The 23788-nt window shown below is 44.4% G+C and overlaps 1 protein-coding gene across 13 annotated transcripts in view; it reads left to right on the top strand.

Annotated features, from left to right (window-relative positions):
- LOC110367769 (zinc finger protein 239-like) overlaps positions 1–20947 on the top strand; it is a 577202-nt gene extending 556255 nt beyond the window's left edge. For 5 of the 13 annotated variants that reach the window (XM_036132272.1, XM_036132274.1, XM_036132278.1 and 2 more), the window contains 2 exons: positions 19082–19217; positions 19311–20947. In XM_036132272.1, coding sequence (XP_035988165.1) covers positions 19082–19217; positions 19311–20836 — 1662 coding nt within the window. In that variant the 3' untranslated portion in view covers positions 20837–20947. Of the gene's footprint in view, positions 1–492; positions 665–761; positions 938–1168; positions 2344–5252; positions 5322–5495; positions 5621–6091; positions 6162–11584; positions 11744–11883; positions 12350–15473; positions 15871–18290; positions 18566–19081; positions 19218–19310 lie in introns of those variants that run through there. The other 8 variants (XM_036132287.1, XM_036132284.1, XM_036132285.1 and 5 more) reach the window with 6 other exon arrangements.
- The last annotated feature ends 2841 nt before the right edge of the window (positions 20948–23788 follow it).

Here is a 23788-nt window from a genome sequence, read left to right as displayed (position 1 = left end):
GTGTGAAGCACAATACAATTGTAGTTTCACATGAAATCAGTCTTTCCCACAACACATTGTCATAAGTTCCCACCATAAGTTAAAACAAGTTATAACAAAATAACACATGTTGCTCTTTATGTGAACTCAAAAACATGTACCAGTTCATCCCATAATATAAGTGAAACAAGTTATATAAGCGATAAAAACAAGCTAAACAAGTTATATAACTGACCAGTTTTTTCCAAATTACACTGTCAAAGAGCAACAATAATTCTTTAATATATCACGGGGTAACGAGGGCCGATCTCACCACCACCTCCCGATCAGGAATCGGACGGTCTGTTGAAAATCAAACATGTTGGAAATTCAGTCGGCCGCCGTGAGGTTTTCGTGAGCGCCTCCTGCTGGTGAAGCAGAGCTACGACAGTTTACGAGCCCATTTCCCCCGACCTCGCGCACTGCGCACGCGTAAACGAGTATATTCTTCTTCGTCTTCCTTTCGGACAACAGCAGAGAACCATGGCGGGGACACGTGTGACATGGAGTCAGTCGACGGAGGAGCAACTTGTGGAACTTTGGCGAGCTCACCCCAGTCTGTTTGACGTCGGCTCCCAGAGCTACCACAACCGAACGAAAAGGGAGAAGAGCTGGGGCGAGATTGCCAACCAATTACAGCTACCTGGTACGTTTATGTCTTGACCAGCAGCATTTTGTTGTGTGTGTAGAGAGAGAAAGAGAGTTAGTGGCAATATACGTTAAAAAACACACTTCTTTTGCAGTGAATGAGGTTAAAACCCGTGTGGCTTCACTCCGGACGCAATATGGAAAACTACTGAAACCCAAGCCCAGCGGCAGGGGCCAGAGACCACTGACTCCAAAGCAGAAGTGGATACTGAAGCACCTAGACTTTTTGAAGGGTCACGTCATCCACAGAACTACAGAATCTACACTGAGAGTAAGATCATATAAGCATAAAAGGGATATTGGTGGGGACATGATGGACATAATGTTAAAGTCCAAAGAAATGCACTTAAATGTACAAATTCAAACACCTTGAAGTTGACATGATAACAGGTCACTCCTAGTGATAATTACATGTGAAATTATCTGACTGGAGTAACTGATCATATCCATTACTTCATTGTAATCACTCCATTCTGACTGCTGTCTGTGCTTTTTCCCACAGCCTGGCACTGAGTCAGAGGACACATGTGAGGGAGAGGAGAATCCATCCACTGTGGAAAGGGAAGCAGATGTGTTAAGTTCTTCAGACTCCACCAGTCCAGTGTCAGTAGTGCAAGAAGAGGAAAGCAGTCCGCCTGTGACGTGTCAGCCGGTCCAGAAACAAAGGGTCAAAAAACAAAAACCACAATCGGCTCAGCCCAGCCTTGAAATGGTCAAACTCTCACTGCTCCAGCAGATACAGAAAACTCTCTCGTCTACTGCCGACCCTGCGGAGCTGTTTGGACAGCAAGTAGCCACGGAGATAAGAATCATAGAAGACAAAGCAGTGTATGCAAGGCTTAAAAGAAACATCATGAATATGATCTACGAGGCACAGGAGGCAGAGTCAGTATGCCAGTCAGCTGGTTAGGCCCTCGCTGTCCCTCTGCAGACCACCAGGCCCCGTCTACCCAGCCTGTTTACAACAATGCTACATTCTGAGCAGCTGGGTTGTTGAGTTATAGCTCAAAGTTCTTTATGGGACACAAACCACGTTGGTATTTAACCCGGTCACACACTGCCATCTGCCTCCTTTATGGCGCCCCCCCAGACTGGGAGGACTCCACAGCTGTTTAATCCCGTTGGGATATTCCCCCCGTGCCGTGCTCAAAGCAAACTTCATCCCTGCACTACCGTAGAAGGAGGTCGACTTTAAGTACTTTCTGAACCCACTTCGATCGCAGACTGAGAGCCGATGATCGTAAAGGGACCACGCTTTAGATTTGGCCGAACAAGGCGTCTGAAAAGCATCACTAATTACATCACTAAGACCTCGCCATTACGCATCACGCAAGGTTGTAGGTCACGTGTCGTCATAGTCGCCATCTTGGGAAGGTGCGGCGTAGCTAAGCTGTTAGCTAGCTTGTTGGAAACATTGAAGCGTTCAGTTGGATTCTCAAAGCTGTTTTGTCTTTCAACGCTGCTACATCAGTGCCAACGTCTTAAATGTGATGTTTAAACAACCGAGTGAACTAAGATTTACTGCCTCTTATTTTAATCCTTTTTGACCTTTATTTTCATATATTTACGCATGTTTATCTTAGTGGTGGGTAAGAGTTTCCAAGGTGGTTGAATCAGAATAATTACTGTAACAGGGAATTGCTTTGGTTCAATAAATAACAACCTGCGGAATAGTAATTGTTTGTGTTCATTCCAATTCAGTGTTGCATGGTTCTTCAAGATACAGAATTATCTGTTTTCGTGTTAATGTCTGACATTAATACAGAGACACAATCATTGGATGGAGATAAAGAATCAGAATCAGACATACTTTAATAATCCCAGAGGGAAATTGTTGTTTCAGTACAATCGCCATAACATCACAAACATTTCAGGGGGAGACGATTTACTGCGGCCTTGCTGCCAAAGAACCGCCTAAGGCGATGCCCTTATCTGTTGAAGGAAGATTACAACAACATGAGGTAAATGGAGGGAGAAAAAAAAGAGATGCTTGATAATTTATGCTCTCACTAATAAAGAGTCAAGCAACCGACAAAAAAAAAAGTAACGATTTGTCAAAATCTCATCGGTCAGAAACCGATCAGATAATCTTGTTCCAGCATAAATGTGTTCATAACAGCTAATTAATAAATGCATTAGTGGTATTTAGTCATTACAAGCTTATAGCCCTAAGATCACCACCGTTTGAACCATATTTTGTTATAGCTACTATTTGAGTTTGACTGATCTGTTATTCAAATTATAATACCAAATTTTAAATTAATAATAATAATAATCATATTCAAACAGCTTTCTGGCATAACATGCATGTTTAGCTTCTACACAGAAGTTTGTGTGGGCTACAAAAGAAAAACTGTCGTGTTCTTGATCTACTTGAATGTAGCACTGTTTGCACATTTTCTAAATAAAGGTTTTTCTAAAGGAGTAAATCATTTATTTCCCATTAAGGTACAGTAGTGTTTTATAATTTGTTTTAATATTGAAAAACATGTTAAAGTAGGCTTTGTGATTGGTAAACTTTAAAATACAATTGCAGGTGACACATCGTTGTCACTTGTATGGCTTTAATGACATCAGAAGGCTGTAAACACAAGTACTGACATTTCCACCTTTTTATAGTAACACTCCTAGCTATTAATAGGTAGATGATATGAAGCGTGTTTGTGAACTACTTTGGTTTATAATTTTCATTTCTATACACAGAGTGCATTCTAAAAAATATATATACTCGATAGTTTTAACTTTGGTCCTGGACCTACAGCATGTTTTCTTGCCATGACACGCTTCCTGCAGGTGAGACAAAGTATTGGCAGAGGACCTCCCTTTGTCTCTTTGCCTCCACTGATGGGTTGCGTGCCTGGCCAGCTGAAATGGACTGAAGTGCCCCCTCCTCCTCCATGCTGCTTCCATCAGCTGGTTGTTAGCATCCTCTGAATCTACATAACCAGGTGGTACGTAGGCCTCAGACCTCTGCTGTCGGAGAAAGTTGTGGAGACAGAGACATGTGGACACGATGGTGACTACCTTGTCTGGATGCAGGCAAATAGTTGTTCTGAAAACCCTAAACCCATTCACAAGAATTCCAAAAGCGTTCTCCACAACACGCCGTGCTCTGGAAAGACTGTAGCTGAAGATCAGAATCTGCTTATTGTTATTGTTCTAGTCTCTGGCAATGGCCGTCCACTCAGAGTCAGTTGATGGTGTCTGTGGAACACAAAATATGATGGACGAAATAAATATTTTTTGAAAACATGTTTTTATGTCTTAAACACTGTTTTTATAAAACATTTCACAAAGACTGGAGAAATAAATACAGAACTTTTTTGAAAAAATGTATACAGAAAACTTTGTTTAGAGGCATATAGACAATTTGTAGTGTGGCAGGCTGGTGCTCTTAGGGCCAGGGCATGGAGTTGTTGTTCTGAGTTGTTGTTGTGTGGAAAATTATTTCTGCTGAGTTTTGCCTTGTGATTTGCTTTTGTGCTACAATAGAAGGAAATATAACAAAACTCCTTTTGAATTTTGTTCTGCATAATAAATACATTTCCATTTACTATACACTGTATGATTGTGTTACCTGAAAATGTTGTGCCTAGTTTGAACTCTTTCATAAACAGCATCCAAAATGGGTCCTGTCTCTTTTTTTAACATCTGTATCTTTCGGAATATAAGTTGCTCCGCAATAAAAAGGCACCTTTCTGGACACTCAAGATCACTGTACTAAAAAGCTAACCAATGTCAGAAACAAAGTCAAAACACAGAATAAAAAGCGTTTTAAAAATACAAAGGCCGCAAATATAAGGCACATCAGTCAAAAAATGCATCATAAAGAGGAAAAAAACATTTAAGTCACACTGGACTAGAAGTCGCATTTATTTAGAAATGTATTTTTAAAAATCCGAGACTTAAGAACTGACATAAACTGGTAAAGGTAACTTATTAAATTAGACAATGGATGTGACTGTAGGATGGCTGCGCCCAGGATGAAGGGTTCTCCAGGCTGTTCTAACCCTGACAGAATAAAGATGTAATGATGCTGGTAGTGAAGCTCCAGCATCAAGAGACGATTCTGCCTCATCTACCTACACAAAGGCAAAAACACGGGAAAAAATCTAAATGAATGGTGAATCATGTTAGTGAAGTTATTCACGGACTGATTGATGTTAAAGCCCAGGTTAGAACAGCAAACTAAAGGCTGCTTTAGGGTTTTAAAACAGTCGGCCCATTTTCAAAGCCTGAGATTAAAAACGATAAAAAGTCATAGATTTAACAGGTTTGCTCACACAGAAAACATTTAAATACACAGAATCTGAAAAGTAGCAAACTGTAAAAATGGTTCAATGTTTCTATCCACTTTGTTTGAATTATTTTATTGTTTGCTGTGAGTGTTTAAATTTTCCATTTTCAAAACCTCTTTTTTTTTTTGCTGGCAATGATGTTGAGACATATTTCTCTCCATAACTTCTGAGCTTCAGGACCAGACGGGATGTAAAATGTTGCAGACGTGTCTTAGAAATATAGAAAGTGTTCATTGTTTCATAGATGAAGCTGTCAGGCAGTATTAACCTCCTCGTCTGTAATTAAAGGAGCATGAAGACCGTCAGCTGACCGGGGGGGTGGAGTCCAGCTACGACCAGGGGGGAGAAGCTTTAAAGGTGATCTGTTAGACTTCCTGTTAACATTTAGGCTCCATGGGCCAAACATGTTCTCAGTTCATGAGATTTAACCTGATTTATAACGAGCCGTTTTTAGGTCTCTGTCCCTTTAATGCAGAGAGGCTGTAGTTAGGCCACGCCCCCTAACAGAGTTTACCTGCTGACTGTGTACAGGTGACTGTGGCCCCCGGCTCATGCATTTATCAGCCGTACATGTTTGAACCCGAGTCAGACCCAGAGTGCGTGGAAGTGGAGCCTCTTAAAGGGCCAGCGAGGAAGAAGCGAGCCGTTTCTGAGTGGTGAGTGGAAAGTTTTAAACGCAGGCGAGCCTCGCTTTCTTTGATCAACTAAATAAAACCCACCAGAAGCTGAGGCTGGCAGAATGTTAGGGCTTAAAAATAAAAATAAAACCCATCAGAAGCTGAGGCTGGCAGAATGTTAGAGCTTAAAAATAAAAACTCTGATTAGTTTTTTTACTCCATCCAATTAATGGATTCTCTTCACCTTTTGTTTTCAACAAATTGCTGAAATATATTTTTTAAATGTAAATTTATCTCAACAATCTCATCTGGGAGTTGACTTGATTCAAAGTGAAAGTTATTTCACTTTTATTTCATCTGTATAATCTGAGTGAATTTAACTTTGTAAAGTGATTTAAGATGACATGCTTCATGAACTGGTGCTATATAAATAAAATTTAATTGAATTTAAACATATTTCTGTGTTTCTAGCTGCAGGTTCTCAAAGCGTTTTCTTCTTATTTTCTGTAGGTGTGCTTGTGGAAACTGTGGGGCCATGCCCACTGAGGCTGAACACCTGTGCTGCCTGGAGATCGAGCAGGTACTGCAACATTACCCACAATGCACCACTATCACAGACTGACACGACATTAGTCTATATAATCTATATAAAACACTGCTTTTTAGATTTCTTCTTGTCTAATAGGTTACTTATGATGCTTCATAGCCGAACTTTAGCTTATTTATTCCTGATCTCAGGTGTAAATCTGTGTTTGAGGTCTTTCTCCTCCTCTGAAGGTCTTTCTCCTCCTCTGAAGGTCTCTCTCCTCCTCTGAAGGCGTTTCTCCTCCTCTGAAGGTCTTTCTCCTCCTCTGAAGGTCTCTCTCCTCCTCTGAAGGTCTCTCTCCTCCTCTGAAGGTCTCTCTCCTCCTCTGAAGGCGTTTCTCCTCCTCTGAAGGTCTCTCTCCTCCTCTGAAGGCGTTTCTCCTCCTCTGATGGTCTCTCTCCTCCTCTGAAGGTCTTTCTCCTCCTCTGAAGGTCTTTCTCCTCCTCTGAAGGTCTCTCTCCTCCTCTGAAGGTCTCTCTCCTCCTCTGAAGGCGTTTCTCCTCCTCTGAAGGTCTCTCTCCTACTCTGAGGGTCTTTCTCCTCCTCTGAAGGCGTTTCTCCTCCTCTGAAGGTCTCTCTCCTCCTCTGAAGGCGTTTCTCCTCCTCTGAAGGTCTTTCTCCTACTCTGAGGGTCTTTCTCCTCCTCTGAGGGTCTTTCTCCTCCTCTGAAGGTCTTTCTCCTCCTCTGAAGGTCTCTCTCCTCCTCTGAAGGCGTTTCTCCTCCTCTGAAGGTCTTTCTCCTCCTCTGAAGGTCTCTCTCCTCCTCTGAAGGTCTCTCTCCTCCTCTGAAGGTCTCTCTCCTCCTCTGAAGGCGTTTCTCCTCCTCTGAAGGTCTCTCTCCTACTCTGAGGGTCTTTCTCCTCCTCTGAGGGTCTTTCTCCTCCTCTGAAGGTCTTTCTCCTCCTCTGAAGGTCTCTCTCCTCCTCTGAAGGCGTTTCTCCTACTCTGAGGGTCTTTCTCCTCCTCTGAGGGTCTCTCTCCTCCTCTGAAGGTCTCTCTCCTCCTCTGAAGGTCTCTCTCCTCCTCTGAAGGTCTTTCTCCTCCTCTGAAGGCGTTTCTCCTCCTCTGAAGGTCTTTCTCCTCCTCTGAGGGTCTTTCTCCTCCTCTGAAGGTCTCTCTCCTCCTCTGAAGGTCTTTCTCCTCCTCTGAAGGTTTTTTTCCTCCTCTGAAGGTCTTTCTCCTCCTCTGAAGGTCTCTCTCCTCCTCTGAAGGTCTTTCTCCTCCCCTGAAGGTCTCTCTCCTCCTCTGAAGGTCTCTCTCCTCCTCTGAAGGTCTTTCTCCTCCTACTGAAGGTCTTTCTCCTCCTCTGAAGGTCTTTCTCCTCCTCTGAAGGTCTTTCTCCTCCTCTGAAGGTCTTTCTCCTCCTCTGAAGGTCTTTCTCCTCCTCTGAAGGTCTCTCTCCTCCTCTGAAGGTCTTTCTCCTCCTCTGAAGGTCTCTATCCTCCCCTGAAGGTCTCTCTCCTCCCCTGAAGGTCTTTCTCCTCCTCTGAAGGTCTCTCTCCTCCTCTGAAGGTCTTTCTCCTCTGATGAAGGTGTTTCTCCTCCTCTGAAGGTCTCTCTCCTCCCCTGAAGGTCTTTCTCCTCCTCTGAAGGTCTTTCTCCTCCTCTGAAGGTCTTTCTCCTCCTCTGAAGGCGTTTCTCCTCCTCTGAAGGTCTTTCTCCTCCTCTGAAGGTCTTTCTCCTCCTCTGAAGGTCTTTCTCCTCCTCTGAAGGTCTCTCTCCTCCTCTGAAGGTCTTTCTCCTCCTCTGAAGGTGTTTCTCCTCCTCTGAAGGTCTTTCTCCTCCTCTGAAGGTCTCTCTCCTCCTCTGAAGGTCTTTCTCCTCCTCTGAAGGTGTTTCTCCTCCTCTGAAGGTCTTTCTCCTCCTCTGAAGGTCTCTCTCCTCCTCTGAAGGTCTCTCTCCTCCTCTGAAGGTCTTTCTCCTCCTCTGAAGGTCTCTCTCCTCCTCTGAAGGTCTTTCTCCTCCTCTGAAGGTCTTTCTCCTCCTCTGAAGGTCTCTCTCCTCCCCTGAAGGTCTTTCTCCTCCTCTGAAGGTCTCTCTCCTCCTCTGAAGGTGTTTCTCCTCTGATGAAGGTGTTTCTCCTCTGATGAAGGTCTTTCTCCTCCTCTGAAGGTCTCTCTCCTCCTCTGAAGGTCTTTCTCCTCCTCTGAAGGTCTCTCTCCTCCTCTGAAGGTCTTTCTCCTTCTCTGATGGTCTCTCTCCTCCTCTGAAGGTCTCTCTCCTCCTCTGAAGGTCTCTCTCCTCCTCTGAAGGTCTCTCTCCTCCTCTGAAGGTCTCTCTCCTCCTCTGAAGGTCTTTCTCCTCCTCTGAAGGTCTCTCTCCTCCTCTGAAGGTCTTTCTCCTCCTCTGAAGGTCTTTCTCCTCCTCTGAAGGTCTTTCTCCTCCTCTGAAGGTCTTTCTCCTCCCCTGAAGGTCTCTCTCCTCCCCTGAAGGTCTTTCTCCTCCCCTGAAGGTCTCTCTCCTCCCCTGAAGGTCTTTCTCCTCCTCTGAAGGTCTTTCTCCTCTGATGAAGGTCTTTCTCCTCTGATGAAGGTGTTTCTCCTCTGATGAAGGTCTTTCTCCTCCTCTGAAGGTCTTTCTCCTCCTCTGAAGGTCTCTCTCCTCCTCTGAAGGTCTTTCTCCTCCTCTGAAGGTCTCTCTCCTCCTCTGAAGGTCTTTCTCCTCCTCTGAAGGTCTCTCTCCTCCTCTGAAGGTTTTTTTCCTCCTCTGAAGGTCTTTCTCCTCCTCTGAAGGTCTCTCTCCTCCTCTGAAGGTCTCTCTCCTCCTCTGAAGGTCTCTCTCCTCCCCTGAAGGTCTTTCTCCTCCTCTGAAGGTCTCTCTCCTCCTCTGAAGGTCTTTCTCCTCCTACTGAAGGTCTTTCTCCTCCTCTGAAGGTCTTTCTCCTCCTCTGAAGGTCTCTCTCCTCCTCTGAAGGTCTTTCTCCTCCTCTGAAGGTCTTTCTCCTCCTCTGAAGGTCTCTCTCCTCCTCTGAAGGTCTTTCTCCTCATCTGAAGGTCTTTCTCCTCCTCTGAAGGTCTTTCTCCTCCCCTGAAGGTCTCTCTCCTCCCCTGAAGGTCTTTCTCCTCCTCTGAAGGTCTCTCTCCTCCTCTGAAGGTCTTTCTCCTCCTCTGAAGGCCTTTCTCCTCCTCTGATGGTCTCTCTCCTCCTCTGAAGGTCTTTCTCCTTCTCTGATGGTCTCTCTCCTCCTCTGAAGGTCTCTCTCCTCCTCTGAAGGTCTCTCTCCTCCTCTGAGGGTCTCTCTCCTCCTCTGAGGGTCTCTCTCCTCCTCTGATGAAGGTCTCTCTCCTCTGAAGGTCTCTCTCCTCCTCTGAAGGTCTTTCTCCTTCTCTGATGGTCTCTCTCCTCCTCTGAAGGTCTCTCTCCTCCTCTGAAGGTCTCTCTCCTCCTCTGAAGGTCTTTCTCCTCCTCTGAAGGTCTCTCTCCTCCTCTGAAGGTCTTTCTCCTCCCCTGAAGGTGTTTCTCCACCTCTGAAGGTCTCTCTCCTCCTCTGAAGGTCTTTCTCCTCCTCTGAAGGTCTTTCTCCTCCTCTGAAGGTCTTTCTCCTCCTCTGAAGGCGTTTCTCCTCCTCTGAAGGTCTTTCTCCTCCTCTGAAGGTCTCTCTCCTCCTCTGAAGGTCTTTCTCCTCCTCTGAAGGTCTCTCTCCTCTGATGAAGGTCTTTCTCCTCCTCTGAAGGCGTTTCTCCTCCTCTGAAGGTCTTTCTCCTCCTCTGAAGGTCTCTCTCCTCTGATGAAGGTCTTTCTCCTCCTCTGAAGGCGTTTCTCCTCCTCTGAAGGTCTTTCTCCACCTCTGAAGGTCTTTCTCCTCCTCTGAAGGCGTTTCTCCTCCTCTGAAGGTCTTTCTCCTCCTCTGAAGGTCTTTCTCCTCCTCTGAAGGTCTCTCTCCTCCTCTGAAGGCGTTTCTCCTCCTCTGAAGGCGTTTCTCCTCCTCTGAAGGCGTTTCTCTTCCTCTGAAGGTCTCTCTCCTCCTCTGAAGGTCTTTCTCCTCCTACTGAAGGTCTTTCTCCTCCTCTGAAGGTCTCTCTCCTCCTCTGAAGGTCTTTCTCCTTCTCTGATGGTCTCTCTCCTCCTCTGAAGGTCTCTCTCCTCCTCTGAAGGTCTCTCTCCTCCTCTGAAGGTCTCTCTCCTCCTCTGAGGGTCTTTCTCCTCCTCTGAAGGTCTTTCTCCTCCTCTGATGAAGGTCTCTCTCCTCTGATGAAGGTCTCTCTCCTCCTCTGAAGGTCTTTCTCCTCCTCTGAAGGTCTTTCTCCTCCTCTGAAGGTCTTTCTCCTCCTCTGAAGGCGTTTCTCCTCCTCTGAAGGTCTTTCTCCTCCTCTGAAGGTCTCTCTCCTCCTCTGAAGGTCTCTCTCCTCCTCTGAAGGTCTCTCTCCTCCTCTGAAGGTCTCTCTCCTCCTCTGAAGGTCTTTCTCCTCCTCTGAAGGTCTTTCTCCTCCTCTGAAGGTCTCTCTCCTCCTCTGAAGGTCTCTCTCCTCCTCTGAAGGTCTTTCTCCTCCTCTGAAGGTGTTTCTCCACCTCTGAAGGTCTCTCTCCTCCTCTGAAGGTCTCTCTCCTCCTCTGAAGGTCTCTCTCCTCCTCTGAAGGTCTTTCTCCTCCTCTGAAGGTCTCTCTCCTCCTCTGAAGGTCTCTCTCCTCCTCTGAAGGTCTTTCTCCTCCTCTGAAGGTGTTTCTCCACCTCTGAAGGTCTCTCTCCTCCTCTGAAGGTCTCTCTCCTCCTCTGAAGGTCTCTCTCCTCCTCTGAAGGTCTCTCTCCTCCTCTGAAGGTCTTTCTCCTCCTCTGAAGGTCTCTCTCCTCCTCTGAAGGTCTCTCTCCTCCTCTGAAGGTCTTTCTCCTCCTCTGAAGGTGTTTCTCCACCTCTGAAGGTCTCTCTCCTCCTCTGAAGGTCTCTCTCCTCCTCTGAAGGTCTCTCTCCTCCTCTGAAGGTCTTTCTCCTCCTCTGAAGGTCTCTCTCCTCCTCTGAAGGTCTCTCTCCTCCTCTGAAGGTCTTTCTCCTCCTCTGAAGGTGTTTCTCCACCTCTGAAGGTCTCTCTCCTCCTCTGAAGGTCTCTCTCCTCCTCTGAAGGTCTCTCTCCTCCTCTGAAGGTCTTTCTCCTCCTCTGAAGGTCTCTCTCCTCCTCTGAAGGTCTCTCTCCTCCTCTGAAGGTCTTTCTCCTCCTCTGAAGGTGTTTCTCCACCTCTGAAGGTCTCTCTCCTCCTCTGAAGGTCTCTCTCCTCCTCTGAAGGTCTTTCTCCTCCTCTGAAGGCCTTTCTCCTCCTCTGAAGGTCTTTCTCCTCCTCTGAAGGTCTTTCTCCTCCTCTGAAGGCCTTTCTCCTCCTCTGAAGGTCTCTCTCCTCCTCTGAAGGCCTTTCTCCTCCTCTGAAGGTCTTTCTCCTCCTCTGAAGGTCTCTCTCCTCCTCTGAAGGTCTCTCTCCTCCTCTGAAGGTGACGGGGCGTCTGCAGCAGGAGGAGCAGACTCCTGGCTGCATCACTGAGCATCCAGGCTTCCAGCCGGTGTGCCTGAACGTCTACAGTCTCCAGAACGCCTACAACATCTACAGAGCCGACTACGGGGCGCTGCGTCTGCGGGGAAAGGAGCAGTAGGTATCATGAGAACCTCCTTTCTCTTCTCCATGGAGGTTTAAACCTCCTCTTCCTGCCTCAGGTCACTAATGGCCTCCTGAAGCGCTCCTCCTACCTGTGATGGTGTTCCCTCATGGTGAAGAGCAGCGTTTGTCTTTCAGGCGCTACAGGCTGCTGGCCCAGAGGAGCTTGGTGAGCTGGTGCTGGGGCTTCCTGGGGCGCAGCGTCAGCGTGGTCCTCCCCTCCTGCGCCGTCCTGAGGATTCGATCAGAGTTCCCGGAGCAGAAAGCAGGAGGTGTGGGCTTCAGACTGCCTCCTCTGAAGTGAGGCCAGACACAGCGGCTGATCTCCAGCTCCTGGTCTGGATGGTCCTGATCTGAGGAGACGTCCTGATGAGGCTGAAGGTCCTGGAGGACCTGATGTCCCACAGTCAGACCGTTCCTCACATCCTGTTAGTAACTGGAGAATCCTCTGATTCTGAGCGTGTTTAACAGGTTTTATCTGGACTCGTCCTCTGGGACTTCACTAAGGGTCTTCTGTAGCGTCACTGCTGGTTTATAGCGTGTTCTTATTGAAACGTAGAGCAGCAGAATGGTCTCCTCAATAAAACGTTTTACATAAAAATGATGTCCTGAACAAACAATAGTGAAGTTTAACAAAATGTTTACCTGCAAACTGGTCCAGGGAAAGGAGGCGTTACATTTTTAGGAGCAGATCTCATGGCAGAAATGCTTCCAGTCCAGGTTTGGTGGAGGAGGTTAAGTTCACCAACGTCCTTCAACCCTTTGATCTTCAGCACCTTCTCCGGTTAAAAATGTCAAAACCAATTATTTAATGTAATAAAAACACCAAACATGACACATGGATTTAATTTAATTAGTGTCAGACATTTCTTTGTCTTTGGTTTGGTGAACCAGATGAAGACAGGCAGAGAATCGGGTCCTCGGACAGATGGAGGATGGTTGACCTTTCACCTCTGGCTCTGGTCCTGATCCTGGTCACTGCAGACCAGCATGTGTGATTTTTATGCCCGCTATCCGCTTCTTCAGTCTTTTTCTACAGATCTTTCCCAGCAAAAAGGGAGTGGGAGGAGAAACTTCAGACTTTACACCTTTTAAAAGCCTAACCAGGGACAAAGGCTGCAAATTAGTGGCTACAAGCCTTATGGACATCAGCCACCTGTTTAATTGTACTGTCCCTGTCAAATAAATAAATAAATAAAAACATTTTGGGTTAAGAAAGCTTCCAGGATGGTAAATGAAACGCCTTCAGCTTCAGAATAGAAGTCCAGTTTTATTTTTAAACCTTTTGTGTATTAGTTTTGCTGTGGCTGGTCACATATAATTGTTTTCTGCCTCCTGCATTAAATCTGATGTGCATGATGCCCGTTGAATCCCATAAAGTTTAACGGGGGGGTGCTAACAGGGACACCGCTCATTAAATCATGAGTTCACACAACAAAGGGAGGCAGTTGATGGTAAATTGGATTTATTCACACTTTTGGAGGGGAGGGGGGTTAAGAAGAAGATCTTTTTGCTGCTTACCAAATATCCCGGTAGAAGAAGGGGAGTCAGCTGTTTGGAAAACAGTTTTTAAAACTCAGAGACGTCCACGTCTGCAGATTTATTAAGCCTGTGTTGTTTGATAGCATCAAAGACGAGCTGATCTCAGTAAAGTCTGTCACCTTCATCGCCTTTTCTAAGATTTGGAAGAGCATCAAAACTCACCAGTCAGCATGATATGAGGAGCTGGTTAAGGAGGCAACTTCTGAGGATCTTTGGAAACATTTCCATTAATTTTTACTTTATGTATTAGAGCTAAACTCTTCTAACATGCAGAATTTGACTCCCCCCTTCCAACCATCGTTTCCTAGATCTAACCAAGGTTCCATCTGCTCTAAATTTGTAGATTTCATCCAGAATGTTCTGTAATTCTGAGACATAATTTCTCTCCTGATCCAACAGTTAATCCGCTGATTTCAGGAGTAGAAAACTTACGTTGGAGATTACCGAATCTTCTGTCAATTGTTTTTTTTACCATTACCACATTTTCCAATGTTTTCCAATTTCCATCTTCAGACGTTACCAATTCAACCCAAAGTCCCTCTTAGTATCAGCTGTAAACTGCTGGTTTTCCTCCAGCGTGTTATAAACCTGAAAGGCCGGCAGGCTTTAAAGCATCGTTTGTTAATTTTAAACGCCTCAAAGTTTCAGAGCGATACCAAAGTTCCCGCCTAGGAGAAAACCTTCTGGTGTAAATAAGCTAACACGCTCACCGCTACTAGCTTAACGCACACTACGCTAACGCTGTGTGCGTCTCTGCATACTGTTTGATTGGAAGTTTATCATGATGCGTAAAAATAAAGGTCGTGAATAAGATGCTACTCTTAGATATTTCTGATAAATGATCAGATATCAGCCAGCAGTCAATGCCAGATTGGCATGATTGTTGCTTATTATGCCTCCTTTATATTCTTTCAGATAAAGATTCTTTCCTTCTCCATGTTTCTTTCTCTGTTCTCTAAAAGCGTTTAGACAGCTATTATTATTGTTATTATTATTATTATTATTATTATGGTTACATGGTGGCCATCTATCAGGTGAGCTGTGATGATCAACATCAAAGTCCCCTCCTAATAATATATTATATATAGCATATATTAGCATCCGGATTTATATTTAACAAGTGTGTTAATTTATCTTATAAATGTCAAAAAAGTCCAACATTAGCCCGCCTCCCACCTAGACGGGCTCTGGGTGTCTCTGCCCAATCAGCTCGAGGCATTCTGCTGAATGTCCCTCCTTTCCCTCAACAGATTCGATGGGAGCAAACTCAGATTAATAATTCCGAAAAAGTTAAAAAACAAAACAACTGGACTTTTGTCTGAAGTTTGAAGACGTTTCACTTCCTATCCAGAAAGCTTTCTCAATTCAAACCCAGATTATTAATGTGCCGAACCGAGAGAATTAATCTAGTGTGGCAGGCTGGTTTCCTGTCCTTAATGATACCTCAAAACATTTTTTACATTGTCATAAAAGGTGTATTGCCTTTAGGATTTTAAGGAAAGAAATTAATTTCATACCATTTGGAATGCGACCGTAAAGTGACTGAATTTAGAGAAATGCAACATGTGCTGTGAAAACTTTTCTGGATGCACAGTAATCCCCTAAAAAAACGACTTGATCAGATTCAAGTTGTTAATTAATTGACTTTAAGACACAGTCAATCAGACCACAGGCCAAACATTTTATTAGACGTATTATAGACTTTATTCAGAATTCAAAGGATGAAATGAGCTCATTCCATCCTTTGAATTCAACGCAACTCAAAATCATGTGAGCTATACAGTCAATATTAGTGAATCAGAGACAAGAAATGTCATTAAACAAAAAATAAAGGATGAATATCAGAAAAAGAGAGATGTAGAATAAAGATGTTTTTTTTATTTAAAAGGCAGCAGGAGAAATGAAAAGAGGAAAGATTAAAAACGAGATTAGGATTTGGACATACATGGGTTAGTGAAACTTTTCAAATATAAAGCATCAAACAGGGAAATATGAACTCTGAAACAATGCAACGTGTTACGTTAAAGTGTCTGAAAATGAGCTAGAAATAAGATAAATGAGCGTTTGAAACGATTACAGAAAACTTTAGTTTATAAAACATATAAAGAAATTTGGGGAACTATAAATTACAAACGATCATTTATTAAGAAAACAAAACTGGGGAACAGAATGTATTTTGTAGTAAATTTAATCACAATGAACCACCTCCAGACCAGCAGGAGGCGATAATGATCACCTGGAGGTTTTAACCAACCAGCAATAAACCACAGAAGAAGAAGTTTAAGTTTTTCTTCCTCAGCTTCCCTCCAAGCAGCAGAAGCTCCCGAAGCTGTGAAGTCCAGCTGCAGATTTGAAGCCTGGTTCCGACCCAAGAGCTTTGGAGCAGAGCGGTTCTGCGGTCCAGGAGTCCAGAACCCCCAGAGGATCCTCCGAGGAGAAGCCCCTACCTCCTTGTTTCCTCGCTGCTTCCTCACATTCCTTCCCTTCGGCCTGAAGGAGGAGACGATCGCTGCTGCCTGAAGCCGCCTCACGGACACCTGGGCCGCTCAAAACCTCCTCCGGACCGGGAGAAGAGCTCCGCAGGTAAAGGCCTGTCTTTGCTTACTTTGTCCGTAGCTTGGCTCATCCAGGAGCTTAGAAGCAGGACGCTCCAGGACCGCCGCTGTCTGCTCAGCGGGAGCTGGAGGTCAGACTTCTGGACCCATCCAGAACCAGAACCTTGGCTCTGATCACTCTCAGCCTCCCCACGTGGGTCTCACCGCTTTGTTTTTGTTAGCTCAACACAAAGGAAATGTTAACATCTTCACATTTACTAATCTTCCAGGATCTTACTCCTCACTAGAGTCAGACAGCTATCACCTCCTCAGTAACAAGGCTGTGTTCCAATTATTATTATTAAAAAAGTAAAAAAACAAAGCAACTGGATTGTTTTCCGTAGTTTGAAGACGTTTCGCTTCCTATCCAGGAAGCTTTCTCCATTCAAAAAGTTTCAATTAGCTTGGACATCAAAACTGGGAATTATATGTAAACCCGAGTAAACAGCGTTCCAGTTAACGCAGCTGGATGGTCGGGATTCCAATATGGCGGCGGCCAGGAAAGCTGCTTTGTTTTTTGCAGTTCTTCTTCTTCTTCTTCTTCTTCTTCTTCTTCTTCTTCTTCTTCTTGTGGAGTTTTATGGCGGTTGGCAACAAACTTTTAGTAGCATTACCGCCACTTACTGGTATGGAGTGTGGTTCTTAATGGTCTATTTATCTATCTATATATATCTATATATCTATTTATATATCTATATATATCTTAATCCATCCATCCATCCATTTTCCATACCGCTTAATCCCTCATGGGGTCGCGGGGGTTGCTGGTGCCTATCTCCAGCGTTCACTGGGCGAGAGGCGGGGTACACCCTGGACAGGTCGCCAGTCTGTATATATATCTTAATATTCTACTCATTTATATAATTCACTCCTTCTATAAATCAAATTCAATGATATAATTTAGTTTTCTTTAAATATTGAATAACTATTTGTACATGTTTACTCCCCAAATGCTTCCTCAAAATATCTAATAAATTAATCTTTTCCTTAATACGTTTAAACTCTTTCCTCATATATCTTCTCTCTCTCTCTCATATTTACTACATTCTAATATAACATGTTCTACTGTTTAATATTTTTCACAATAATCACATTTTCCGGTATTATGCTTTTGAATTTTATAAAGTGTATAATTAAGTCCTGTATGTCCAAATCTTAATCTTGTTATCACCCTCTCCTCTTTTGTTTTTTTTGCAGTTACTCTGCAAATGTTCTTTTAAAGCGATATTTTACACATGCCACTTTTATTTTGATTGCAGCCGCTACATGTAACATTGATTTTTAGATGCACTCTTGCCACTGTGTCTTGTAAAGTAAACATAATTTTACTTTTATTTGTATAATAAGCTGTTAAACCATAAACCTTTGTGAATCTAACAAACCATAAAACATCACGTGACCCTTACCTGCCTGGTGCCTCACATGAAGGTTAAATTAATTTATAGCCTTGAGTGACCCACAGACTCCATCCTATGTGAACTGCCAGCCCACAAAGTTAAAAACAGTAATAGTTAAAACCTAGCTAACTCTTACTGCTTAATAAAAATACACGATTAATACAAAAAACTGTAGCAACCATGCTATTTATTTAAAAAAAAAGGGAGCGGGACTTAAAGGTAGATTTTGAGATTATTCCAAAAGTTTCCCCACGACCCTTTTTGAATAACTGTGCATGCACAAAGCAGCTTACCTGCCCCTCCATAGAAGGACCTCCAACAAGAGCTGCTTTTATAGCAGCAGTTCTGCTGACACGTCAGTTTCCCTAAATGGCATCACAGAAACTTTTGAACCAACAATATTAACCTGTTGAACCTCGGGAAGACACCACACTGAGTTTTAGACACACAAGTGGGATTTAAATAAATATGCAGTAAATTGTGAGAATAATCACCAGGATAAAGAGTGATGACATTTTAGTCTAATATTTCCCATGACTATCAGATTATAGCTATATTTATTTTCATTAAATTTTGTTTTAACTATTCATCACAGCGTTCTAATTGGTAACCTACCCTGCTGATATGTGGATGCCGAGTGCAGTTATCCAGCGATTGGGAGGGAAGAAGCACAGAGAAAGAGACAAGGCTGACAGAGTGATGAGCCACAGTGGACGGTCCTCTGTTTAGTCGAGGACTTTGCAGACAGCTCCACAGATACAGCTGCTTTAGCTCTGGAGCTAACCCAGGGAACATTCTGCTGAACTGTCATTATTATAACCATGTATACTCCATAAAACACATTATTCACCTGTTCAGTTCCAGTTGTCTACCTTCAATAGATCCATGTGGGCCTCAGACAAAGGCCTGCTTTAATAAGTCCTGATGATTCAAACCATGAAGGAGGGCATACTTTCTTTATTATATTAGCATTTAAGAAACCTTAAACCTGATCAGCTGCTGTTTCTACCAGGGTTCAGCTGAGAACGTCTCTACTAAGAGCTTCAGCTGAAGAATCAGAACACCTGAAGACCAGAGAGGATCTGGAGTTCATCTAGCAGGAGCAGAATGAAGGAGGAGAACCTTGAGATCAAGATTGAAGTGATGGAGGAGGAGAACCATTGGATGAAGACTGAGGATAAGCAGAAGAATGAGAATGTTGAAAATGAGGACCACCAGGACCAAGAACCGGACCACCAAATAAACCAGAACAAACCAGCCGCCTCCTCTGGTCCCTCTGATGTACAGGTTGGTGTTTGTGTCTTTTTTATTTCTACATGGATGGATGTGAGGAATTTGATATAAAGTGAGGACCTTTGAGTGTAAAATGATTGGTAGTCACTGAAAGGCAAGGTCTTCAGTATTTAAAACAAGTATACGTAGAAACAAATAAATGCAAGCTTGAAGAAAACACCTGGCCACTTAACGCTGATTAACAACTAGAATTACCAGGGTGTCCCCCCCCCCCCTGAAGTCCTGAAAGAGGGTCAAAAGACCCTGAGTCCAAACTGACGACTCTGGTGGCTCAAATTAGCATCCCTTGTTCAATTGTAAATGGGCCATTGCCTGAGGAATCAGCAGGGGGGGGGGGAGGGGTGATCTGTGATGGAGGCAGCTCTGCAGTAGAAAACTAACCAGATTGTGTTGCTCCATCTAAAAAAATCATGCTAAAGGTGTAGCTAAAGAGATCTGGGAGACTTTGCACATTTGAATGCAACCTTTTGTGGTGTGGAGGATAAATAGGTGACTGCTTCATCTATTTAGTTCACAGGAAACAAAATGCAGAAGAGGTTCAGCGCTCAGGAGGCATTGGAACTGATTGTGAGCAGTGCCAGCCCTTGTGATTCAGATGGAGAAGATATAGACCTTCAACCGGATTCAGACTCTGAGCTGTCTTCAGGTTAGATTTCTCAACCTACCTGTTTTATTTTCCTGACTATTTTTGTTATTTAGAACCAAACAAAAAGTTAATTTGAAGTTGTTTATCTTGCAGATGAGGAGACTCTCCCTCCACCAAGAAAGCGAGCTGGTTTGGGGAGTGAGGCGTCAGAGACGGCCAAAGATGGCACAGTGTGGCGTGAAGAACAAGTGGGGACACGTCTCCATTTCACTCCAATAGAAGCGTACGCCACAGATGGAGAGCCAAGCGCTGAGGCCAGACGGAGTATCCGCAGTCGCCTTCAGAGCTTCCTCTGTTTTATCTCTCTGGACATGCTTGGTAGCATTGGACAATGGACTACTCAACATGCACGTCACACCGAGCAGCCGGATTGGTTCATGGATCTCCAGGAACTAATGGCGTTTATTTCAGTGGTTATCCTGCGGGGGGTGACCAAGGTTCCATCACTGTGTGACAGCTGGTCAGCAAACCTGGGAAACCCAAGGATCATTGAAACTATGGCCAGAAACCGCTTCCAAGACATCATGCGCCACCTACGCTTTGATGACATGTTTACACGCAGTGAGCGAGCGCAGACCGATAAGTTTGCTGCAATCTCCCATGTTTGGGGGTCGTTTGTCACCAACTGCATCGCATCCTACAACCCTGGTCGACACATCACTGTTGGTGAACAACTTTTTCCATCAAAGACTCGCTGCTGCTTCCTGCAGTACATTGCAACAAAACCGGACAAGTTTGGCATCAAGTTCTGGGTGGCTTGCGACTTGAAATCAAAGTACATCTGTAACGTCTTGCCATATCTTGGCAAGGACCCCAGTGGTCTCGGTGGGGAGAGACTGTCTGAGACTGTAGTGATGAGGCTGATGGAACCGTTCATGGACAAGGGCAGAACTGTAACCACGGGCAACTTCTTTACATCACTGTCACTTGCACAACGACTGCTTAGCCAGAAAACCACTATCCTCGGCACAGTCGACAAGAGACGACGGGAAATTCCTCAATCCGCCAGACGGATGGAGGGCCCTGAATTCACCACTCAGGTGTTTTCAACCACTGGTGCCACGCTGACGGTGTATGCGGCCAAACGGAAGAAGGCCGTTTACGTTCTCAGCAGCATGCACAGCGTGGTAGAGACTGAGGATGGCACCAAGAGGAAGCCAAACACGGTCACACAGTACAACAGAACAAAGGGGGGGGTGGATGTGATGGAGCAAACGGTGCGGGAGTACAGCGTGCGTGCAGGAACACGGAGATGGCCAGTTGCCGTGTTCTACAACATGATTGACATGGCAGCACTGAATGCACATGTGCTTTATCAGGCATGCGTTGGGGTGCAGGAGAGACGGCTGGACTTCCTGGTTGAGCTCGCCAAAGAGTTGGCTAACTCTCATGTGAGTGAGAAGAAGGCGCAGAAGGAGAAGCTGCTTCGGCAACAACCGTCCACACCCAGCTCAGGCAAACGGGCAAAGTGTCAGGTCAACCATCGCTGCAGGAACAACTGTGCAACTGTGAGATGCGTTGACTGCTACAGATACACATGTGGTAAATGCACCAGGCTCACACCCTGGCAGTGCCAGGTATGTTCAGACAGAGCAGACAGACTGCTGAGTGAGGGCTGAAACGCCACTCACACACACGCAGCCCCCCACTGGGCCTAGTGTCAATATGGGTGGGATTGGTTTATTTCCTGTATCGTTTTTAATGACAAAAATAAAAAGCTTTCAAACAAATAACCGTTGTTCTTTTGTATATTTCTCAGGCTGGAATTTCAGTCCTCTTGACTTAGACACAAATACTTGTGGTCATTGCTCACAGCTGTACCTGGCAGTTAGTAGGGAGTTAAGCTTCCCCCTTCCTTTGGTGCACCAGTAATGGCCTTATTTACAGAACAAAAGCGCCAGTTCACAACTGCTTACAGGACTGTCTCAGAAAATTAGAATATTGTGATAAAGTTCTTTATTTTCTGTAATGCAATTAAAAAACATGAAATGTCATACATTCTGTATCCATTACAAATCAACTGAAATATCACAAGCCTTTTATTGTTTTAATATCTCTGATTATGGCTTACAGTTTAAGAAACCCAAATATCCTATCTCAAAATACAGAATATCGTGAAAAAGTATACTAGTAGGCTATTGAACTAATCACTTGAATCGTCTAATTAACTGGAAACACTGCAGGGTTTCCTGAGCCTTGAAAAACACTCAGCTTGGTTCAGTAAACTAAATCACAAGTATGGTAGTGGTTAAGAGACGACATCAGATTCTCACAGTAACTGGTGTACTGACCATGGCATTACTGTCCTTGATTGGCCTGCTAATTCCCCTGACCTGAACCCCATAGAGAATTTGTGGGCTATTGTGAAGAAGAAGCTGAAAGACACCAGAGCCAACAATGCAAATGAGCTAAAGGCCGCTATTGAAGCATCCTGGGCATCCATAACACCTCAGCAATGCCACAGGCTGATTGCCTCCATGCCACGCCGCATTCATGCAGTAATCTGTGCAAAACGATTCCCAACCAAGTACTGAGTGCATTAATGCACATTTTCAAATGTTTGATTTTGTTTTGCTGTTATAATTTTTTTTTACTTGGTCTGAGGAAATATTCTAATATTTTGAGATAGGATTTTTGAGTTTTCTTCAGCTGTACGCCATAATCAGCGATATTAAAACAATAAAAGGCTTGCGATATTTCAGTTGATTTGTAATGAATCCAGAATGTATGACATTTCATGTTTTTTTAATTGCATTACAGAAAATAAAGAACTTTATCACAATATTCTAATTTCTCTGAGGGACTACATGTCCACCAGGACCCACGCTGCCGCCGGACTCTCTTCAGACTCTGAATCAGGAGAAGAAGACCAGGAGACGGACGACAGCGACTGCATAACTTTGGAGAACATTCCCAGTTTCCAGCTGACCTTAACTGAAGATGAGGACGATGAAGAACGCTTTGGACTGGCGGGGGAGGAGCTGGAACATAAGATATCAGAAGCTATGGCCAGCACCACCTTTGAAGCAGACAGAGACGGTGAAATTGAGAAGATCTGCAGCTTTGACTGTAAATGCTCCAGAAGAAGAAGCCAGTCCTGCAGCCGCAGACTTTCTGCAGAGCTCATGTACAACATCCGGAAGGATTCGTTAGCAGCAGAGAAAAAGTGGCAGGACATGAGAATCATCGGACACCTGGAGGCCAACAGGCGCTCAGTGGTGACTTCAGCCATGACCACGTCCAAGAAGAAGATGAAGAGAAAGAACGGCCGGACGTCATACACCAGAGGAGGCGTGGAGGTCTGCAGGGACACCTTTCAGTTTCTCATGGGGTCAGTGTGAGAACTTCTGATACAACTATTACCATTCATCAGGCTGGAATCCCTTTTTCAATGTCTAAACGTCATACAAGGTGACTTTTTATAAATCTAACACGAAACAAAACAATTTCTCCTGTTTTCAACCGTAAGTCTAGCTTGAAAGTGTGGAAAGAAAAACTGTTTGATTTTAATATTTAATTATTCGGCACACTGGTGTGTCGAGTCAGACAGCACCGGTCCATAAGGCCAGTGTTACTGACTCGTCAGCATAAAGTCCATTTTATTTATATAGCATCTTTAATGCAACACAAAGTTGACCAAAGTGCTTCACTTAAGAATCATCACAGACAAATCCAATGGAAGCAAATAATAATAATTATACATTTTATTTGAAAGCACCTTTCAAAGCACACAAGGACACGGTACAAATGTGTCAACAATGAATCATGACAAAAACAACACATTAAAAAGTTACAGTAGAGGTAATTCCAGAGAATATGTATTTTTTTAACAGTTTTTTTTTTTTTTTTTGGTTTGACATGGAGTGAGCAGAACGACTATATATAATAAATCTGCAGACCAGGGGGTGTTACTGATGTGAAAGGTCAACGATCGAGGAGGACACCCTGAGTGAAGGAGACTGTTGAGCTGACAGAGAGAAGCTATCAGCTCTGGATAATTCAGGTTTGGTTCCTCCAGGGAGGATCTCAGTTATCACCGTTTAGTTGGTGCTGAACCAAGATTTTATTTCAGATAGAGGTGAGTGAGGGGGGTCGGAGTATAGAACTAGATTTACTAGATCAATAGAGCTGGGTGTCATCTGCATAGAAGTGAAACTGGATGTTACATTTCTGGAAGATGCTGCTACTGGGGAAAAAGGTAAAAAATGAAAAGTAGGAACTCCGGACAGAGCCTTGGAGAATGCCAGTTGTGACGGGTAATGGGGGGGGGGGGGGGGGGACAAAGGATTTATGTTGCATTAACTGAGAACTGAGTGTAGCTAAAAATCTAAGAATGAAACCAGTCAGTGTGGCTAATTGAAGATCGTCTGTGGAGAAGGTCCAGAATCAGCTGCCATCGGGTTGTTGGAGACTTTCATGAGAGCAATTTCAGTGATTGGGGCGACGGTGGAACAGGAGCTGAGGAGTTCCTCCTGTTACTGGTGGGTTGATGGTTCTCAGTCGTGTCCTTGGGCAAGGCAGCCTGCCTGCCAGCGATGACCAGAAATGAATGTGGCAGCCTTGCTGTTGTC

Source organism: Fundulus heteroclitus, unplaced genomic scaffold (assembly GCF_011125445.2).
Source record: "Fundulus heteroclitus isolate FHET01 unplaced genomic scaffold, MU-UCD_Fhet_4.1 scaffold_49, whole genome shotgun sequence".
Classification (NCBI taxonomy): Eukaryota; Metazoa; Chordata; class Actinopteri; order Cyprinodontiformes; family Fundulidae; genus Fundulus; species Fundulus heteroclitus.
Note: the sequence above shows the minus strand (reverse complement) of the source record. Positions and strands in the feature narration are given on the sequence as shown.